Genomic DNA, 23,490 nt, shown 5'->3' on the forward strand with positions numbered 1-23,490 from the left:
AGACATCCCCTCCCAACATTTTCCTCCCTCCAAACACCACAGTCTCATTCCCATTCCAGGCTTCTGTGTATGCCATCCCTTTGCCACTAACGCCTCCTTCCTCATCAGGGACCCCTGAAGCCCCACCCGCCCACACTGCTGGGTCTGTATTCAACCTTATATACTCCTAGAAATCCTCCCAGAGGTGAATTTAGCTTACACTCCCATACAATGCACACTTTCATATTCTGCAAACTCTGCTACATATGAGAGCTATTTGTGTATGGATCTTTCTCTCGCAAAAGCTTAGCAAACCATGAGAGAAATAGTCTCTCTGGGCAGATATTTATCGTAAGAAAGGTGCTCAATAAAGACTCGCTGAATTGATTTGTGCTTCTGTCTTCACCATTAATAAGAATATTAAAATAGTTATTTGGACCACCTGACAAAGTTTTCCACTAACTTTTAAATGAAGCTATCAGGGCTTTTCAAATATAATAAAAACAAATAGCCTAGACCTGAAAAATAATGAAAATGTTATTTAAAAATATACACACAAATAAACTGCTTGAAATAAAAAAGTCTATAGCTATATCTTCTATCTATCACCTAACAGAAAACAGTAACTAATTCTAACCAACTATGCATGGAGAAAGAAAATAAGACACAGGAAAGCAAGAATAAGTGTCACCCACAAAATGAAAGATATTATGTGCCTATGCCCTGGTAAGTGCACTTAGACTCCCATCTCAGAGGCTGGTTCAGTTATCCTCCCACCTACCGACAGACCTGAATCTTTGGACCAACTCCAAGACTGTCTGGCCTCCTGAAGTTCCACTGGCTTGTAAAGACTATGAGGTCAATCACTATAGTCCACACTCCTCCTTCTAGGGTTACTCTGAAACTGAACCCGCCTTAAGAAGAGGAGAGAGGGATGGGAAGCTTTCCCAGGCCTCTGTTCTGTGGCCCTAGCTTTGTTTTAGGATAGCATGAAACCTGCCACTGAATTAATCAGTTCAGATAAAAGGTCTACTATCAAGCCCCATCTTGAGGTAAAGATGGTAGAGCTTTAAGATTCAAGAAATAAGCCGTCCAGTCAGTGCCAGTGACAGAACAGAAAAATTAAAGAGTGAATGCCAGCAGGAACAGCACGGAAAAAGGAGGAAAGCATGATTCTGCAGGAGTGGAAAAGGAACTGCACTCACTCTATGAATATTTTAACAGAAAATCCTTCTTTCCTATTAATTAATAAATTATTCTTTCCAAATATATAAAGACTATCTTTCCAAGGAAACTTGTAAAATATTTATCTCTTGTCAGTGTGCACAGGAATTGATTCGCGCTTATTGAATGAGACCCAAAAGTTCACATTAACGAGGACCTTGCATAATTTCATTTACTTTAATATCTGTGTGCAAATATGAAAAGCAAGAGAGAGAGAGAGAGAGTAACACACTAGAATTTTTAGGCAGAAAGAAATGTTAACCCATACTTTTAAGTTATGTTAACTACAAGGCTCCCCAAATTATATCACAGTAAAAATATTTTTAAACAATGGTATCACAGGCATCAAAGTCCTCCCTCTCAAACTCTTCAAGATGCTGAGCAACATCGAGGGTTTTTAAATCTTAAATTCGTGCTTGAAGGAAGTGAAGAGGAAAAAGAATAGCCACAAACAAGAAAGAAAAAAGAAGAAGAAGAAAAAGGAAAGGGAATGAGTGAGAAGAAAATAAAGCAAAGATCCTAATAGAAGAGCAAATCTTTTTTCTGTTTTGAACTTCTGTGAGCATTTCTAACTCACCCCATCCCCCGTTCCATTTGAATTCAACTCAATTCGAACATTTGCTGAACATCTGCCATGTTCAGGACTAAGCTAGGTGAAGGACCTCATCTCTGGGATTAATGATAAAACTAGAGACCAATTCCAAATGTAACGGCACTGTCTGTCACTTAGCTGGTTTCCGGAGCTGCCTTGGGACTCCAGCACCTCCTATGGCCGGCTTGAGAAGAGTTAATCCAAGCTGATGGCTTTGACTTGACTAAAAAGTTGCCATGGGCTTAAGACACTTCATGTTTCATTACTGTCCACTTCTTACCTCCACCACCCTGTCCTCCCTAACAGGTAAATATGCGTGTACACACACACACACACACACCCTGACTTGAAGCCCTGGCCCCTGGGACATATCCAAGCTTCACTGGTGTCAACTCATCTAGAAGGAAATGCTCATTCAAAATTGCTCCTGCAAGAATGAGTATACATGCAGGATCTATCATGGGGGCTTTACTTTTAGGGCACAGATGGTGTCTGGATCTAGGTGATGCCTACGAGTATGCACCTTCCTAGGAATCTAAGTAAATGAAGGTCTGATGCCAAAAGTGGCCCTCACGATGGACAGGTCAAAGTGACTGCAGACCTAACACTTGGATTTGGATGAGAATCAAAGGAAGGAAAGGTCAGATGCAACTGGCTCATGTCAAAAGCAAAAAGCGACTGCAACGTTAGACCCTCACAGTACTTTTTCTGTATGACCTAGTGCATTGAATGTTCCTGAAGCACCTACTATAGGTACTGAGTCCAAGAACAAATGAAATACAGTCTTTGCCCTCAAGGAGCTAGTCTAGTGGGAGAGACAGACTAGAAAGGCTATAGTGAATGTGGATAACGTGCTGTGGGAACAGAGCACTCACTCCTGAACTCACAGCTAATCTCCCCTCTTTGTAGATGGGTGTTGACCCGTCTACAAAGGCCACAGAGTAGCCACTGACCTTTCCTCACCTATGGCCGCCACAATGTCCCTGTGATGTTTTTGAATGGCTGAACACAGTCCGAACAACACAGGCCAGTAACAACTCACATACATCACCACTGCAAACAATTTAAATAACATTAGAAGCTTTCCTAGCTGACAGCCTCTCATCAGTACTGTCCATCAGTGCTATGGAAAAGTACTAGTGATATTTTATCAGCTGTTTCTGACTCTATCATAGCGCTGTCCAATAGACTTTCTGCAGTGAAGGAAATGTTTTATATCTGCATTGCCCCATAGGTAGTCACTGAGCACTTGAAATGCGGCTACTGTGGCTGAGGCACTGAACCAATTTATTTTAATAAATTTAAAATGAAATAGCCACAAATGCTTAGTGGCTATGGTACTGGATGGCACAGTTCTAAAATAGAAGTGTTTTAGGGTCGTGCAACACAACAAACTAAGTTTTCTGTTGATGTCAATACAGTATGCTTAATGTCTCTAAGAACTACAAACACAGATAAAAACTGGTTTTCTTTTGTAACCTGAAGTTGCTAATAGGGATTACGTCCAAGAATATGTTAAAAGTTAAAGTATAATTGAAGCATATGCATGTCTTGCTTAAATTGGCTCAGACGTTTACCACGGACCTTCACGATAAAGTGGAAAACGTTCTGAAATATTTGGAAGTTAAGATGCTTAACACAGAGAGATATTTGGGAAAGACTTATTCTCAAGTAGTTCTAGAAAAAGACAGTGCCTTAAAAGTGAGATTAAAGAAGGTTTTGAATGTGGGGGTTGAATCAGATCAGCGGATTGCAGGCATCATGAGTATGAGGACCCCGTACGTTTCTGCACTGCTTGATTATTACTGTCTAACAGATGTGGGGCACTTAGGAAACTCGTAATGGAAGTAGTTAAAGTAGTGCAGAGGGGAATATTCTGTATCTGGATCACCATGGTTATTGCATGACCATGTGCATTTGTTAAAACTTTCAAGACCGTACACTAGAAAAGGTCAATTATGCCTTGCTTTTTTTAATAAGGGGAGGAAGAATAAGACGAGAGCACTTGGGAAAGCCATGAATGGAGAGCTGCAGAAAGCAACTGATGTGTGAAAGGCAGCATCACACCTCATAGGAAGCAAACCAGTACATCCCAAATAGCAAACTGATCTCCTAGGACTGAAAGGAGAAAAAGCCTCAAGCTTGGGAATCAGAAAGGACATACAGGCTGAGACAAGCTGTGTGATGTTAGGCAGGTCAGTTGACTTCTCTGTGCCTCAGTTTCCTCTGCTGTAAAATGTGTAAAATGAAAACATATACCTCTAAGGGTTTTGGGGAGAATGAAATGAGAAAACGTCCACAGAATGTTCAGCACTGGGTCTGCGCCCAGCAAACACTGAGTAGATGGTAAATGGAAATAAAACACAAGCTCATCTTCTTAATGAAGCCCTTCCTTTGAGGTCCTCTGGTCCTGAATGAGGGGATTCCATTAAAATATTCACAGTTGGAACAGTTGGCCAATGGGTGATCAAACAAAGTTACCAGCTTAGACATAACTCAAATCTCTTGAGAGTAAGAGGAAGGGGAAACACATTTCATGCTTCCAGAAAAACCTGAATTTTTGCCAGAAGCAAAATTTTCCCCACATAAAATTTTAAGCAAGTCCCCAAATGTCTAAGTGTACACATGAGAGCATAAGTGAATTCATCAATGAAATAATTTATCCTGGCAAATTTCCCAGAGTAGAAGCAACCAGAGTCTACAGAAAAAGGACAGAGACATGAAATAAAGAAAGTTGTTACTCTGCAAATCAAGAGTAATTAATTTTTTAAAAGGAAACTAGTTATTATTTGTCAGGGGAAAAAAGCATGAACATTTTCTATTCCTGGTTACCATTTGTTTTCCGAGGATAAACAGACCAAGCTGAGAGTCACAACATACTGGATTTCACAGATCCCATACTTGGAATAAATTAAGCAATTAGTTCTTGCAGCGGAATTGGGTATAATTTGTAGTTAATGTGGCCCTGAAAGCGGTAAGACATTACTTAAAAGTTCAGAATCTGATTCATGACATATTTAATGATAATATTTAAACCTTTGAATCCCGTGTACCTTGCAGGGCTATAACTCACTTAATTCAAAGATCCTGAATTCTCATTAGCTGAAAGAAACTATTCCTTAAAAGCTCTTAAAACACCTACCTCTCCTCTATGACTCACGGTTAAGCCTCCTTACAGGAAAGCCACTGCAGTTTTTCCCATTACCTGTTCAGTGGGTCAAGATTAAATAATAACTTGAGTCACACAGTCATTACATTAGTTCTCCACCTAACAGAAAAAACTTATCAATTATTTTAGAGAAGGTCCAAATTCACTTAGGGAATTATCTTGGAGTCATCTTTAATTTCTGCCTCTCTGATTAAGAATCTCCTTCAGCTAAATAATATTAAATATTGTGTTATTCATGTGATTTTTAAACATAACAGCAAGTCAGATATCAGAAATCAAGCCCACAGTAAAAACTTGTTACTAATCCGGAGCCTTTGCTAATATTTAAATGTCAAACTAGCTCAGGAGTTGTCAAAGTGTGGACCTGGACACAGCACCAGCATATCCTGGGAATCTGTTAGACCTGGAGATTTGCAGGCCCCACCCACCCCAGATCTACTGAAACAGAAACTCTTCAGGGTGGACTCCACAATCTGTGTTTTAACTAGTTCTCCTGGTGATGCTCACGCACACTATAGCTTGGGAACTGTGATGTAGCTAGTTCTAGCAAAACAGTTGAGGCCATAGGCCAATCTTGATAGAATTATCCAAATAGATGAACTCACAATTTATCCCCCACAAAAAACAACAACAAACTGTAATATTCCTCTTAAACCCTAGTAGTAACCGAATGAGAATTTTTCTGTTTTGGAGAATTATTGGAAAGAAGCAATTGGTCTGTATTTCCCTCCAAAACATCAGGACACTTTGGACACAGAAAGCGGTAAGGTTATTAAGACATTCTTAATTGCTAACAATGAACACCTTAGTGAATCTACAAAATGCTACAGAAAAAGGTTAGAATGCAGCCCAACATGCAAACTGTGCCGGAACTGTCATCCTACACAGCAGCCTCAGTGGACAGAGTTCTCCTGAGCGTCTATCTACTCCCTGTGCTGGGCCACTCACTGGCTCCAAAGACACTGAGGATGAGTAATAACCACACCCACAGTCACTACAGTAGATGATGAGGGGAAGACAATTAAAGTGGAGGCTGAATTTTTCATGTTAGATAATGTGCCTCAGTTTTTCAAAATGTGCTACCCTGACATCAAGATATCCATCCCATTTGAGGTTGCCAAGGCCCCTAGGTCAGCCTGTAGGCAACAAAGGAAAAGGCCAACTTTGTTAAAATGGGAAGGGGTAGAAAAGCAGTCACCTGCCAGTCTCAAAACAAACAAACAAACAAATAAACAAACGAAAAACACACACGTTTTGAGTTCTAATACAGGCTTACGTTCAAGATCATCGCATAAACTTGTGACACTCCTAAACAATGAGTTTAATTCTTCACAGTTAAACTTTACATCATCAAAGCATTAAGACTATGTCCAATAAACTGAACTCTAAATAACCCCAAACAAGCTACAAACAATGCTTTACTGTGAAAAGCCTTTGCAAAATGTGGCCTATTGGAATGGAGTATCATTTGGCCACAAAAAGGAATGGAGTACTAATACAGGCTACAACATGGATGGATCTTGAAAACATTACGATAAGTGAATGAAGCCAGACAATAAAGGCCACATGCTGTATGATTCTATTTATAGGAAACGCTCCAAATAGGAGAATCTATAGAAAAAGTAGATTGGTGACTGCCAGCGCTGGGGTCAAGAGAATGAGAAACGACTGTTCATAGAGTTTCATTTTGGGGTGATTAAAATGTTCTGTAATTAGATAGATAGTGGTGATGGTCGCACAACTCTGTGAATATACTAAACTGAATTGTACACTTTAACAAGACAGATTGTATGCCATGCATATTATACCTCAATTAAAAAATGCACAATATACTCAGGGCATGTGGTTTGGATGGCATACAAAGCAGTACTCTCTGATTTCTTTCCATACTACAGTAAGATTTACTTTAAATGAGAATCTAAGTACCAAAAGGATCTGGCTTTGTTGTTAAGACAGATCTATGCACTAGAAAAGTAAATTCAACAGGTGCGTATTTGAGGACCACAACACTTTAAAAATAATGTCTTCCCCTCTCCTCGATCAACTGTATGATTTTAGAGAAAACCAGGACAGATTCCCCGGCAAGTCTTAAATATCACCGTGTGTCTCACATCACACCTGAGCACTTTCATAAAGCTTCTGGAATTTAAATTATGTCTATGTATCTGGGGAGCTGTTGGCAATTATCACGATATTTGTGATGCAATTCTCATTAGTTTGAATATAAAAACGATTTCTCTTTGTAAAGATGCCAAGAGCAGCACCATCTATTGGACGAAAATGTAGGTTAACAGCTACTTTATTAGGAACAATCTAATATTTAACAATTGGGATCTTCTAACTGAAAACAAGTAAGACATGTACACTCACACACGGAGGTACATTTTCTAGCTTTTAGGTTTATGCCTCCAAACCTATTCTAGTCCATCGTCATAGCAAATCTTCCTCAAGGAAAAAAGGCATTTCTTTTATAAAATGCAAAAATCCAATCCTACAGTTCTTCTGGAAAATGACCGGAACGCTTGAACCTACATCCCATCTAACTGGCTACTTCCGAATGCAATTCCAGTACTAAATGTGTAACCTGCGAGGAGATGAACCCATGAATAAATACATCAACCTGCAGCTCTCCTCCGACTTTGACAGCAGTGGCACAACGCTGATAGAAATTTTGCTTTAAACAAATTTTGCTTGAAACTTTTTAAGTAACTGCCCAGACTTGAATGTAAATTAAAAGTGCTAAAAAACACAAAAAAGTCAGGTTGATGCTTGTTCCTGTTACTACCTTTCAGGCGTTGTGAGCGAGTGTGTGCGTGCGCGCGCGTGTGTGTTTCGCATCAGACACGTGTATTTTTCATTCAAGCCCATTATATCCATAGCATGAATTTTACAGCAAAAACGGGATGTAGTACGTAGCTCCGCACTACGGTTGAATTTCTGGTTGGATTTATTTCTGTACATGTATCGAACAGGCTCTTTGCACACTTTGCAGAAAAGGACAGAGAAGAGCTGAGCACAGGGACCGTGACTGCCCAGCCCCTCTCCTGTGGCAGCCGGAGCACGTCCCCGGCGGGGAGAAGGAAGGTGGCGGGCGGAGGTGCGAGGTGGGGAGGGGGCGCATTCTCCACGCTGGGCACCCACCCTGCCGCCGCCGACACCGTGGGATCCCCGTCCACCGTCCCTTTTTCCTCCTTGCCAGAGGGCGGCGGCGGCAGCAAGTACCCAATGCTCTGATATCCCCCCACCCGTGTCCCAAACGATCCCCAAGAGGAAACCCCACCGAGGTCTCATAACTCACCCAGGCGGCAAACACACAGGAGCTGAATGCCAGCGAGGACGCGCGTTAGGATTAGCATTTCCAGACGGTCCGGGGACCCCCAGCACGCGGCTCCTTAGCTTCTCGGGGTGCAGATGAAGGGAGCGCGAAGGAAGTGTTTTCTCCTCCAGTGTATAGATTGGTGTAAGAAGACTCGTGTGTGTGTGTGTGTGTGTGTGTGTGTGTGAGAGAGAGAGAGAGAGAGAGAGAGAGAGAGCGCGAGAGAGAGAGAGCGAGAGAGAGAGAGTGAGAGATGGGGGGAGGAGAGAATCGACAGAAGGACGCGAGGTGGTGGTCGCGGGAACTGGAGTCGCTAGAGGAGGCGCACGTCGGAGGGCGGGCGGAGTTGGTTCCCCTCGCGAGCTGCAGCGGCCGCGGTCTGAGCGCTCGGAGCGCCGCGGAGCTGAGTGCCGGGTGCGCGCTCGGCCGGCTGTGCGCGCCGCGGGGGCGGGGGCGGGGGCGCGGGCGGGGGCGGGGGCGCAGTCTGCGCTGCTGAGAGCGAGCCGCCCGCCGGGGTCGCGCGCGGGGGCCTGAGGGGCGCGGCTGACGCTCGGAGGCAGGGTCCCAGTATAGCGATTCTCGTAGAGACAGTCCTCTCGCCGCTCCCGCCCCTGCCAGTGGCTTCGCAGCCTTGGAGTTAGTGGAACCCTCTGGGGTTTACAATCTTGGCGGAGAAAAGGTCCCTTCATTAGGACTCTTTGATCCCTTTGGAAGAGAAGAGGCCAAACCCTCATTGCCCTGCGCTGCTAAGCATTGACTTTTGGGGTTCACTCCTGGAAATGTTTTTCATTTTATTGTTGTCCTCCCTGCAGATGCTAAGTGAATCCCACCAGAAAGTGGTGGGGGAGCCTGCGTAAGCTGGGTTCCCCCTTCCCTTTCCTTTTTATTTTCCAAATCACCAAAGGAATCCGAGACCCTGTTTCCTCTAGGGCAGTTGACTGCAAACAATCTCCCTCTCTGATTGGGACCAGTCAGACTCTGCCCCTTCCCCGAATTCCAATCAAATTTTCTTGCTGTGCACAGCTGCTTGGAGGAACATTCAACTCTGCAATGGGTCGCATGGCAAGGTGTTTTTAATTGCTTGATTGAAGGATATACAAAATAAATACAATGCATGATTTGTGCCTCAGAGCTGGAAACGTCCTGCATGTTCCTGTGGTGGTCTCTCTGAGCATCTTAATGGCGGGAAGTATGCCCCGTTTATTACTATAACCCAATTCCTCGCAAAAGCAGAAATAGTAGTTTCCTGAATATTTACTGAATTAATTTGAAGCCTAAATAAAAAGATCAGGCAACTGGTTTTATCCTCCATGAGCCTCACTGTTCTAAGCCCTGAACATTTATGCACTGTTCTAAGCCCTGAACATTTATGCACTTTTCAAAAGATTCTCATTTATATATCCTTTAAGTAGGTACATGTTTCTACTTTTATGAGACCCAATTTGGTGCCGTTTAGGAATCCACTCTAAGTAAGGCACAGAAAATCAAGTTCTGGGTTTCTCTCTTGTATTCTTAGCAACCTTTTGATGTACATTATCTGTACAGTGTGTGCTCCTGTCTCCTGTTCTGGTCGCAAAAATAATATTTTAGCTTTAAATTTTTTAAAGAAAGCTTATTGTATACAAAATTGAATTCTGAATGTATTTTGAGTGTTACCACCTGTCCTCACTAATAGCCGCAGCCTCTAAAACCCAGGTGAAATGTGCAAAGCCAGTGATAGAGTTTGCTATTGCTTTAGGAATGGACTGTAGTCATGTAGTTAATTTCAAATTGATCTAGAATGGTTATTCAAGAATACATATAAATATTAAGAAATTGACCCTTGATCTAATTTTTTCCATAATAGAAATGCTGCAAGTTTGAAAATAATTATAATGGGAATGTTTAATTGCTTAGTTTCCACTTGGGAAGAAACTTTTTGCTGACCCACTAGTAGTGTGTATATAAACTATAAATGTACTAAGAGGTGAGAGAAAGTGTTTAATGTTGACTGGAATAGGCAGAGGAGGTTTCCTAGAGATGTGTAGTTAATTCAGGACTAGCAGGAAAGAAATTAATGTGAAAGAGGGTGGGGACAACAATGAAAGAAGCAGAGTCATGAGCTATAAAAACAGTGTGAATTAAATTTGAGCAAGATTAAGTGAGGTCAGACTATGGGAAACACTGATTTCCTAATTAGAGGAGCTTATACCTGAAATACTAAGCAAGAGGGAACCACAAAAGAAATTTCCAAGAACTTCAACTTTGTTAGCTTTGCTCAGGGGCATGTGTGGTGCTCCTTAAGGTCTGTTGTCAGGTCTGCCAGGACAATCCAACAATGACAAAAATCACCCAACACCCCTCTTACTTGGTCAAAAGGTCACTTTACTAGTCACTGTTTTCAGTTAGATCACAAACACAAGGTACTGTTGAAACCAATTACCCTCCTAAAACGGGCAGATGCTCCCTGTGGTCTGCTAATTCAGTTCCACAGTGAAATTATTGTCATTCACTTGGGAAGGCACAAAGGCCACCTTTTGAGGGAGTGGTCAAGTTGCGAGTATTGAGGTCTGTATGGTAAGCAGGACAGCAACCAATTCAATGTGACTGAGTGACAGCCATGGAGAACTGACAGAGGGAATCAGCCAGTGTGGATCCAAGGGTCCTGGGGAGGAGGATGGAGTGGGAGGCTCCAGTGCTTCCGTTTTTGGAAAACAGGTCATTGCAACAGCCCAGGTGTGGGAGAAAAGAAGGCATCAGAAGGGCAGGAACGTCAAAAGTATATTGTATTTCACCATTTTATGGGGGTCACGGTCATTTCTGAGATGTTTTACCTGATCAATACACATTAGTCATTGTGATTTAAAGTTGTAAACCTGTAAAACCACATTAGAATCTGAATTTGTCTATCATCTGTTTATATTCCTACATACCTGGATAGCCATATCTGGATATAGAGAGCTAAATATAGATATATTCTCTATATATTTTATATGTTTATAAATCTATCATATATTTACATATTTTATAGTAATATTCTTTATATATTTATGACATATATAGAGAGAAAGGGTGCCAAAAAATGTATATACATTTTAAAAAACAAAAACACTATATTAAAATTACACTGATGGTAACCACTTTGAGCACCTCTTGTAATTGCAGAAGTCAAATGTGACTTGTATTCATCTTTTGTTATCAGTTTATATTGAGTATTACAATTTTAATACAGTCTTTTTCTTTCTTAAAATGTGTGTACATTTTTTGGCAACCTCTGTATAGTCTAGATATATATTCTATAATATTATTTATGTGTGTGTAGGCTGTTAAAGTTTATTTACATTATGCTCTATCAGATCATTCACATTTACGTCCTGGAAGTTTGTATTGATATACAGAGTTCAGTATATTCCTGGAAGAGATTTTTTCTTTTTTCAAAAACCAAAACAAACAGAATACAATTAATATGACCGTTGGGTAGCTTAATGACCATCTTGCTTGTTTGGGTTCTCGTCTGGAATTTGAATGGACTGTATCCAGAGGCTGCCATGGTAATTTGAGAGTCACAGAGTTCTTTGCTTTTCACCATAAACTCTTTGTTTAATTCCTAAATATTTAAATTTAGTTTTGGATTTTCTGGTGGGCCTTCATCTTGGTTTTTCAGCCAGAGCTATGGTTAACTCAAGTGTAACCCATGTTTCACTGGGTATCCAGAAGTCACACCTGCAGAAAGAAGGTTGTGTTCGTTTCCATCCACTGCACAGCCACAGCTGTAGTCAAAAGAGAGTTACTGTTGTGCTGTTGCTCATACCAGTTGCCAAAGGGGACACTCTTGTGGCACTGGAACTCTGGCTTCACTCTTTGCCAGTACCAGTAACAATTATTTTGCATCCATCCATCCATCCATCCATCCATCCATCAATCCATCTATATCAATTCTTTATAATTCATCCTTTACACTCATTCTTGCATTCAACATATTTCTATTGCATAGCTATTGTGTGTTATGCATTGCTTTAGGGGCTGACCATTCAAGTATGAATTGCTCCATCACTACCATAAAGGAACTCATGGTCTAAAAGGAGATAAAAGCATTGCAACTACGAAATGTCTTTGCTAAGTATTGTTGGATAAAATATTGGATGCCTGGTTGAATTTGAATTTCACATAAACAATGAATAATTTTTAGCACAAAATAATTTTAGTGTACTCTGATGCACTAAATTTAATGAATAAACCTAAGGAATATATATTTTAGTACAATGAAAAAAATGTTAGTACCAATTAACTTTTAGTGTACTTCCAGGCAATATTTGGGACATATTTACATTTAAAAAGAACTCATTATTTATCTGAAGCTCAAATTTAAGAGGGTGTCCTGTATTTTTATTTGCTAAGTCTGCCCATCTCACTTTGGTGTGTCTAGGAATTGTGTGATGTCAGGGCTAGTCATTGGTGGATGGGAAATGTCCACGGTATCCCATAGGTTTCCTCACTCTGCAAATTATTTCCAAAGTGTCTCTAATATGAATAAAGATAGAGGCAGACGGGGGAAGGAGGGTGTTTTCTCTGTAGAATCTGTGTGGCTCAGAACTACAGAATATCGTATAATCACTGAATAAAACATGGAATTAAGGGGCAAGTAAATATCTGTACTTTATATACTGTGACAGTAATAAGTTGCTCCTGTTTGGCTCACATACATTATTGCTCACTTTTATCCATTGTCATTGAAAAATATATTTCAGCAGAAATAACTAGTTTGGATCAATTCAATATTTATAGTCTGGGAATGTAATAGTTATGTCTTTACTTGGTTTCTGTGATTACAAGATGTTCATCAGAAGCAGATCTCATTTGACTTGACACCAAGTATTTTAGAGTGTGAGGATAGATTTAGCTTGTGTTTTTCACTTTACAAATGTTCCCATGTGACGGACACAATGGCACATACTCATATTCTTGTAGTGAAATTTCTGAAGAGACTGAAGAGTAATTTTACATTCTGCAACATAGTCAAATCTCTTATTTGGATTTGTTCTACTAGTAACTTTCTCCCTAAAAAGCAAGTGTTTCCTACCTGCCCGAAATTTGCATCTTCATGCCTAATAAACCTTACGAATTTATCAAGATGACCCATTCCTGCATTTTCACACTCTCGGGCATAAAACGGTGGAAGGATCCTCACTGACAGGCCCAGGGCTGAGTGTGATGTGGTGCTGAGTCCATCTGAAGAGAGATCATTGTGTTTAAGAGAAATAAGTCAGACAGAAAAAGTTGAGAATCATATGCTTTCATTGATATGTGGGATATAAAACTGAAAGCAACAAAGGAACGAGACAAACAAAAACTCATAGACACAGACAATAGTTTAGTGGTTACCAGAGGGTAAGGGAGGAGGGGGCTGATAAAAGAGGGGGTCAAATACATGGTGATGGAAGGAGAACTGACTCTGGGTGGTGAGCACACAATGTGATATATAGATGATGTGTTACAGAATTGTACACTTGAAACCTATGTAAATTTACTAACTGTTGTCACCCCAATAAATTTGAATAAAAAAAAGAAAACCACAGCAACCTACATACTTAGCCTTTTAGTTTCTTATCACGATTGACTATAAAATAATTTAAACTCATTATATGCAAAATATATAATTTAGTGATTAAAATTGTATTAAAGAACACAAAAAAGTAGGAACTATTGTTTCTATGTCAGGAACAGTTAGTATATAGTATAAGATTCAGGATAATTCTTCCTCTGTGTATTAGTAGAATAACCTGTGTTTGCATTTTTTGTATGTTCAATTTAAAACAGTGATTAAAAAATAACTATAATCTTTGAAAATTATTTGTGGATGATTATTGTTTAAATTGCCATTTCACTCTCAAAAAGAAAACATGAAATTGTAGCAAAGATTTTAGGTGTCTTCTTAAATACTTTGTTATAATGCTATCTTGGTTTGGAAATTTTCATTTGTCTTGTGGATAAGCCCATTTTTGTATATGTTTCAAATTAGGGTGTTAAAGTCTTATTGAGACTCTTTATCCTGAACTAAATTTTTATTTGATTAACTGACCCATTTTAAAATGATTTAGAATTTTTAAGTAGACTTTATATTTTACATCAGTTTTAGGGTCACAGAAAATTGAGCGGCAAGTAGAGAGAGTTCCCCCAAAACACGCACTATCAAAATCCCACACCAGAGTGATACATTTGTTATAATTCAGCTACACTGAACTAGAGTTCTCCAATTGTTAACATCTTACCTTGATCATTCTCTTTTGTTTCTTCTCTTTCTAGATGTGCATATCTATATCTGCATCTATATCTATAAACTAAAAAGACCTTCTTGGCAAAGTAGTTGGGCTGATTTAAACTACTTCACCCACTCTCCTTCAGGCTATGGTCCTTTGGTGGCTTCTTGAATTTATCAAAGATTTGCTGATTCCAGGGTATTTTATTAACAGCATGATATAGAAACAGAATTAGTGATTATTAGGAGCCATCTCACATTATTTAAGAATGATCCATGCGAGATCCATGTTGTTTCCTTGGAAAATTTGCTCTTGATTTTGAAAATGTTTATTTTCAGACACAATGCCCTACCCTCCATCCCCCAGTTACCTTGTTCCTGGCTCTGTCCCTCTTGGATAGAATATCACACCTGCCTTTTTACACAGCATCCTGCCATCAGTCTTTTTAGGTTTTAGTCCACATTCAACACCAGAGTAATTTTTCTAAAATGAATATCTAATACGAGTACACACCAGTAAACAGGAACTGGCACTAGTGATTGCTTCTAAAGATTTAAAAGTATTATCCAAAAATGATGAATTAGTCTCTAGAGTGGGAACTTTCATTTGAGGAGCTCCTGTAAGGCAGCAGTGTGCTATACTGTGAATTGTTGGTTGTGTTAAGATCATTGTTAGTTGGATGAGGAAAACTGCATTGTTGAGAACGGGAGAGGTGATTCCTCTTTTACCCTATGCTGGTCATAAGTTAATGACTGACATTTCAACTCCTATACTCCCTACCCCCTCCTCCCCACCCCACCACCATCTCTATTACAAAACATAATAGAAGAGTCCTATTTTTCTTCCCCCCCCCCCAACAAGGATCTGAACTCCATTATTCAGATAAGGTTCAAGAGAAGGTGTCCTCAAATTTGCATTGGATTACAGAGTCATATGGCAAAATGTAGTGGTTTTTTTTGCTACTTCCATTTCCTTACCATTTAAAGGTAAAAACATTCTTCTCCCTGTTCTATCAGAGGCAAGCACGGGATTTAAAGTCTTCTTACTAGCTTAATTTAAACTCAATATTTGCCTGGTCTCTAGGCCTTGACAAATATCCAGGAGACAGTTAGAGTGGAAAGCAAGTGTATAAAACAAGTTGTGAAAATCAGAGAAACAGCATTGGACTGGCTCCTTGGAATGAGCTGTTCTGTTTCAAATGCACAAACGTTGCTGAATAGTAGTCATTTAGCTGTGCCCTGCCTACCGCCAGTCAAAACTAACGTACAGCCTCTCTAGGTGATCTGTATACTTTTGATGGCATTAAAAATTAGTATGTTCACCTTTCCTTTTAGCCTTGAGACCATCCCTGCATAATGCCGTCCACTTGACTTCAGGGACCCCGGACAACTCTCTTCCTTCACTTGGACAAAGAATTTCTGCTTTCCTCCAATCCTAGATGCTGAAGTTTTCCTTCTCTTGTTAAATGCTCATTCTTCCAAGCTTGAGCTTGGTCAGAACCCACTGACTTATGGAGCCAGGGATCCATCGTTTCTTTGGATCTCTCCCTCCCAATTTATTCTTCTTACCAAGCTATTCAAGTACTTTTCCATGAAAAAAAGTCTTCTCTTGACTGCATATCTTATTATAATTACAGTACCAGGTGTGTCTTCCTTCAGAATGTTCCTGTAAGAATAGAGTATAATCATCTCCATGTCCTCACCTCTCAATTTTTCCCAAACCACTAACATTAGGTGTCTGCCTTCCTTTTTCCATTAATAGTGGTTTTTAAAAGCTAAAAAAAAAATCACATTCTAATGGTCTTGCAAGTACAGGGCACCTGAAACTAAAAACTCACCATTTCTCCCAATCCGGTACTTTCTGTTATCCACAAAACCCGAGATGTCTCTTTAGTCCCTTCTTCCTCACCACTCCACCTAGTAAGTCACCAAATCCTACAGCTTACTCTTAAATTCTACCCTGTTTCTATCATGATTTCTTTAGATAATCAATGGGCCCGGCATATATTCAGTGCTTAATAACTAGTTAAATATATGAACTAATTTAGCAAAGAAGGGCAGCTGTCAAAACAATACCACTAACTGCTTCCCTTGCCTGCTAATGAGTTTCCAGGAAGCTCTGCAATCCCTCAGTTTGCAGCCTGGATGCTTCTCTCTCAGGTCCTGGATACTAATTTGTACGTCCAGCATCCCATTTCTCTTGCCTTACTGGCTGGCTTCTATGATAACAGACTTAGGCTGCTCACAACACATTTGCCTAGACTTAGAATTTACTTGGTGTTTTTTTGTTCTTCAACTGACAGCATGGCTAGTAGGCCTAAAATACCTGCAGTGCATCCCCAGACTGCTGTGATCCGATTCTCTCTTCTTCCCTCACAATTAACTCCCCTTCTGCTGATTCCATTCAAGCACCAGACCATCCAGGCTTGGGGACTTCAAACTTGACCTGATGTTTCCAGCAGCCATATTTGGCCATTAGTTATTTAAAATTCTGAGAGTTAAGAAGCATCTGTATCTTGGAGCTGTTGCAAAACCCTGAAATTTGCCATTGGCCAAATTCTCTCTAAGTATCCATTTTTCCTTACATTATTTCTAGGCATTTTCTCCTGTTCCTTAAAGTAGAAGCTGAGGAGGTCCATAGAGCTAGAGGATTCTCTCAGTACTCTCATAACTACATAGGATAATACTACATAGATAACGTATAATACAATTGAGAAGCTGGTATAAAGCAAAGTTCTAGAAAACTAATTATCAACCCTCTACTGTATCCCCTTCTATCACAATAGTGATTATAGTCACACTTACACTTATACAGCACATATTGGGAGCCAAATGATGTTCTAAGAGTTGTATATGATTGTTTAATCCTCCAGCAAAACTAGGATGCAGGTAATACGGCCATCTTCCCAGTCTCATAGGAGAACTGAAGCAAAAATGATTTGTCCAGTCACACAGATAGTAAGTGACAGACCTGAGGTGTGAGCCCATGTACTCAATTACTCATCTACACTGCCTCTTCCTGAAGACACGTAAAAGGTTCTACACCAACTAATGCCTCACCAAACTCAGACCCGCTGCCTTGCAAAGTTGGACATGTGTTCCTGCTTTGCTTTCCTGATGCGTAGTACACTTTACAAATGTCAGTAAGGTGTACACACCAAATGTCAGTAAAAGAACAGTGTGTAATGCGAGAAATAAACATCATTCCAGGAATTCAAGCATGCCTTCTGCCCAAATGAGATTATTGTTAACCTGAGGAGAATACTGACTTGGGTTTCTCTTCAGTTACCTACGTAGATATATCCTGGAACTAATCCTTAACAGGATTTGGGAACTCAATATAGGAGAGCTGAGCAGAAAGAGACATCGAGGCTGGAGAACAAAGGGACACAGTTAGGACCCTGTTTTCTTTCCTGAAGCCTCCAGCACCTGGCTGATTTCCAAAAATCTTATCAGGAAAACAGAATATAATTATAGGATTTATCCTTTATTGACTATCAACTCCCCCAAATGTTTTCCCATTTGTTATCTTTAATCACCCCAAAGCTCCAAATTAGATATATCACTTCCCCATTTTGCAGATGTTTCCAAAGGCAGAAAGAGTTTCGCTCTACTCAGAGTCAAAGAACTTGTGGAGATGAGATTGGAATTAAAAACTGAGCTTCTTTGATCCCAGTATGTATGCTTTTTCCATAAACACACCTTGAATTTAGTTAGTAGGAAGAACTCTTTCTCAAGCAGTGGAGCCCCGAACGTACCCTAACCCCTAGCGAGCACCTGTGGTTCAAACTGCATTGACACGATTCCTGCTAGCTCTTTCCTCCAATGAGATGGGTTCTTTCTAGCCTTTATGCCAAAACATTTTTATATACGTATACCTGGCAAATTAATAGTTGAAGATCCATCAAGCATGTTTAATAACATGAAAAAGTACCTAAGGATGAGGGCAGATTAAAATAACAAAAACCAAAACGGAGAAATAGGTAATGCAAAGCGAGTATGTCAGTCAGTCACAATGGGCTAGGCCACACTGAAGCAACAAAGAGAAGAAAAAGATCTGTGACTTGACCAGACAAAAATTTATTTCTTGCTCACTAGAAGCCTGTTTAGGGTTCGAGTGACTTGCCAGGGAAGCTGCCTTGAAAGTGATTGGTTAGGAATCCAGGTTGATTCTGTGACTTTTTCTTGACATGCGCTTTTTACAACTTCAGCAAAAGAAAGTGTTGGTGGGTCTTGTACTGGCAACCGAAGCATCTCCACACAGATAGGACATATGAGGACCATTAAGTTTGTGAAATTGTTGCAACGATGTTGTTAACCTTTTTTGATATCAGAGGGATTAGTCATTATGAATTTGTACCAACTGGACAAACGGTTAACCAAGTTTATTATTTGGAAGTGCTGAAAAGGCTGCGTGAAAAAGTTAGATAACCTGAACTTTTCACCAACAATTCCTGGCTCTTGCATCATGACAATGCACCAGCTCACACGGCACTGTCTGTGGGGGAATTTTTAGCCAGTAAACAAATAACTGTATTGGAACATCCTCCCTACTCACCTGATCTGGCCCCCAATGACTTCTTTCTTTACCTGAAGATAAAGGAAATATTGAAAGGAAGACACTTGGATGACATTCAGGACATCAAGGGCAATATGATGACAGCTCTGATAGTCATTCCAGAAAAAGAGTTCCAAAATTGCTTTGAAGGGTGAACGAGGTGCTGGTATCAGTGTATAGCTTCCCAAGGGGAGTACTTCAAAGGTGACTGTAGTGATATTTAGCAATAAGGTATGTAGCACTTTTTCTAGGATGAGTTTGCAAATGTAATTGTCAGACCTCGTATATCACTTCCCTTCCAACCCACTGGCTTTCCAATGTGCCTAGAAGGAAAGGAGAAACAGATCTGGGTAATAGTGATATTGCCTGCATAGAATAAAAACAGAAAGAAACATGGGGGTAGGGGGAGGGAGAAAGAATGACAGTATAAAATAAGAAGATATAAAGAAACTCAAAATCAACTGAGTACACAGTTTTATAATTGCATACTGGATTTGTAATAGTTTTGCTATCTTTTCTTCATTCTGAATGTTAAAAATTATTCTAAAGTCTTTCAGGGGAAAATATGTAAATCTCCACTGTCAGAGTTGAGTCAGCTCACAAAACGTTAACCCATAACCTCCTTCAATCTGTGACGTTTTTTCCATCCCAGAAGGCGGCTGTAGGGGGTTGAAGAGGGTGGATGAATAAAAGTGAAGGGACTGAATATGGCAGTAAGGCAAATAGTTTGTAATATAAAAGCAAATCACTTCTCTGATTCTTCCCTGTTGTTTTGTTTGTTTGTTTGTTTGTTTGTTTGTAACCTTTGAAAAGAAAATCATTGATTACATTTATGTACTTTAAAATCATGAAGGTATGGACTCATCACTTGTATTTATAACAGCGCCAGTCACTCTATCACTGCTTAGAAAATGAAAAATGATTTTACCACTTTTAACTTGAGCCACATTTCTTTCATTTTACAGTGAGAATATAGTTTTAAAAAGATCTATTGCTGGAAATAAGTAAAGAGCCCGAGGAAAGAACATAGTCCTTCAGCTCAGCTGAGGTACGTCATGTTCCCCTCTATTGTACTCCCCAGAGCTAATGCAATCGAGGTGACATACAAATTGAGTTGGCTTTCCAGATTTTCATATCCTTGTAACAGGTTGTTGAAGAATATAGACTCATAGAGTAAAAATATGAGAAAGTTGAATTTTTGTCACTAACTTTCCTTAATAGTTACAATGTTGTAAACTGTTCTTCCCATTTCTTAGTGCATCTTGGTCAGCGTCAAATTTTTCCAGACACTTTTGTTGGTTAAAACTCCAGACAAGTCCACAATATCAATATTGTATAGGTTCAAAGCTATTTTTCACCAGGGAGAGACAGATGCAAGTAGCTTGGTGGTGGTGGATTCTTTTCATAGGATTCCCACTCCTAAATCTTCTAAAAGCTCTGACTCCTCTGGGCCTGGGGTAGAGATATCATAAAAAAGTGACAAATATCTCCTCACTTATCTGTACGATGACACAACCCTCTTCTGATTGGTTCTTGCCACTTCTCTATTACTGATTGGCGGTCTGTGCCTTTTGGAGGGTATTTGAAGTCTCTTGATGGGTTGGCAAATACATGGATGTTTGGAGAGCTTCTTCACTTCAGTGTTTTCTGATGTGCATGATCTAGTGTTGTCCCCAGCTTTCCCCCATTAAAGCCTACAGCCATTGGTCTACCCTCCCCCCTAGACCCTTGTGGCTGGTTACCCTCTAGTTTACCAGTGGGAATCCCTCTCAGGTAAAGAACTGGCAGCATAGCTAAAGCCCAGCTACCTCCAGAGTTGTCCATTCCATCCCTAGATGTGTTGAGCTAAATAATGGTCTGTCCAAAGATTTCCACATCCTAATCCCTGGAATCATTGAATGTGTCATTGCATGGCAGAAAGGAATTAAGTTTGCAGGCAGAATTAAGGTTACTACTAATCAGTTGACTTTAAATGATAGGCTATGCTGGATTATCTGGGTGGATCCAATGCAATCAGAAGGACTCTTACAAGTGGAGGAGTGAGGCAGATTAGGACAGAGTGGTGTGATATGAAAAGGACCCAATGAACCGTCGCTGGCTTTGAAGATGGAAGAAAATGGCTATGAGCCAAGGAATGTGGGTGAATTTGCTTTAAGCCACTAAATCTGTGGTCATTTGTTATGATGTCTAGAAAACTATTGCACTAGCAGCCCTGTATCCTTGTCACGCCAGTGTTGCTACCTGTTCCACTTGGCTGCCTCCTCTTTCTTCATTCCTGTACTTACTTTCCCCAGCTCAGGCAGGCAAAGGTACACACGAGGCAAATGTTTAACCAGGAAGCAAGATGCTACTTTCCCTTCACACAGGCAGTGTCCATCATTCTATTTTTAAGTTTGTGTTTGGAGATGGAGCATTTGGAAGATGATTAAGTCATGAGGTTAGAGCCCTCATGGATTAAAAATGGTGTCCTTATAAGGGTTGAAGAGACAAACATTTTCCCCTTCTCCCATATGAAGTTATTGTTAGAATAAGGCCGTCTATGAGCTAGAAAGCTGGTCCTGAGCAGACACCAGATTTGCCAGGGTCTTGATCTTAGACTTCCAAACCTCCAGAATGGTGGGAAAATTATTCTGTTATTTGTCAGCCATCCATCCAGTCTATGGTATTTCTGTTATAGCCACTGAAACAGGCTAAAACTAATTTTTCTTTTTTCTCCTGGCTCTTTTACTTTTTCTTTGCTTCCTGGGAGACTTTTCTCAACTCTCTTCCAACATGTCTACCGAGTTTATTGTTTCTTTTATCGTCTTTTTCATTTTCAAGAACTCTTTTTGGTCTTTAAATAAATTTTACATGTAGTATCCTGCTTTTCTTCCATGAATGCTGCATTTTACTATCTATTTTACTTTCTACAGAGATGAAATCCTCCAGTCTCTACCAGGTTGGGGAAGGTATCGTAATCTGAGTGTATGAAGTAAGTCAGAGGATCTAGAATTCTAGATTCTTCTTAAACAGAGTTTCTGCCAATCTGCTGTTTTTAAAACCATCTTTCCCTCTACTTGCAAAAGCACCTGGAGCTTCCAGCTGTGGTATTTTCAGGGATCAGCAGTGTGAATTGGTTCCTTAATGGCTTTTCACTGCTGGCAGTTCAGGAACCTTCTATATTAGGGCTGATAGATCGTTAACATTCATCCTGCTTTTCAAATTCTGATTTTTCTCCATTTGTTTGGTTTTGTCATTATTTTTCTCCTGTTTTCTTTGTTCTTGCGCTATCATTCCTTAAACAATTCTTAGGTGTTATTTAAGCAGGGCTTCTAGGAGAAGTAGGGAGACATGTGTATGTTCATTCCACCATATTGAATATCTTTAATTGGGATGGCACCACACATGTTTATGAATGATTCACTTGGAATCATCCTCCCCACGCTAATCACCTGGCTTTGGGGAAGAAGAGGCCTAGTACAAGAAAGGACCCCTCTCAACACAAACACTGTGCTTCTTAGAGAACTGAAGACTCCCCACCTTTCCCCAGTTGGTTCCACAGCAGGTTCCAGAGCCATTTAGAAAATCTTGCATTAAGGGCCTTATCCCAGTGTTTGTTTTGGAGTGACTCTGTTTAGATTTTGACACGTGATTTTTGGTCTGGCCTTAGCTAAAATTCTGAGATAACAGGAAAAATCCCACATATATCCAATTATATATTGAATTAGTTATTATTTATTTCCTAAGAAGTCTCCCTCTCCCTCCAAGTTAAATTATAGAGTTGTTCTGCGTGATCAAACAGCTGATAATTGTTATTTTGTTAGATGTATTTCATCTATGCCTTTTGATGGTCTATATCCTGTCCTTAGACATAACAGTATAAACAGATTTTTGTTTTTGTGCTCCCACCAATTTATGCAGGTGTTCAAATGCTAATTATTCAATGCCAGAATGCACGTCTTCCTACATGAATATGACTAGGTATATTTCATAATATATGATTGTATGTGATAAAGGATACAAGTATTGACTTAGGACTTGTAGGAAAAAAATCTTATATAAGACCATCAATCAAATCAAAGAGATCACACTTACTATATTTTGAAGCATTTCATTTTTCATTTGTTACCTTTTAAAAATACTTAATGGCTTAAAACAACTTTAATACTAGTTCATCGAACACACACATGCACACATCATAAATTCTCAGGAAGCAAGGTTAAATGGAATCATAATCAATGATTTACAACTCTGCAACTCTACTTTTCTTTTTAATGTCCCCCTGATTCCATTTAAGGAACTTACCCTGGAACTGCATCTATGTCCAGAAATAATAATTCCATGCCTTCTCATTGTTCTTTTCTCTTACATTATTCTATGATGAAGTAAATTCAAACATGAGTGTATTTTTCTATATGAGAGAAGATAGAGTTATTTG

The 23,490-nt window shown here is 39.8% G+C and overlaps 1 protein-coding gene across 4 annotated transcripts in view; it reads right to left on the reverse strand.

Moving 5' to 3' along the window:
- The window catches only part of PTPRZ1 (protein tyrosine phosphatase receptor type Z1), a 165,250-nt gene extending 156,529 nt beyond the window's left edge, over positions 1-8,721 (reverse strand). For all 4 annotated transcript variants that reach the window (XM_019750066.2, XM_019750067.2, XM_019750065.2 and 1 more), the window contains exon 1: positions 8,263-8,721. In XM_019750066.2, coding sequence (XP_019605625.2) covers positions 8,263-8,320 — 58 coding nt within the window. In that variant the 5' untranslated portion in view covers positions 8,321-8,721. The remainder of the gene's footprint in view (positions 1-8,262) is intronic.
- Positions 8,722-23,490: the final 14,769 nt, after the last annotated feature.

Source organism: Rhinolophus sinicus, linkage group LG11 (genome assembly GCF_036562045.2).
Source record: "Rhinolophus sinicus isolate RSC01 linkage group LG11, ASM3656204v1, whole genome shotgun sequence".
Classification (NCBI taxonomy): Eukaryota; Metazoa; Chordata; class Mammalia; order Chiroptera; family Rhinolophidae; genus Rhinolophus; species Rhinolophus sinicus.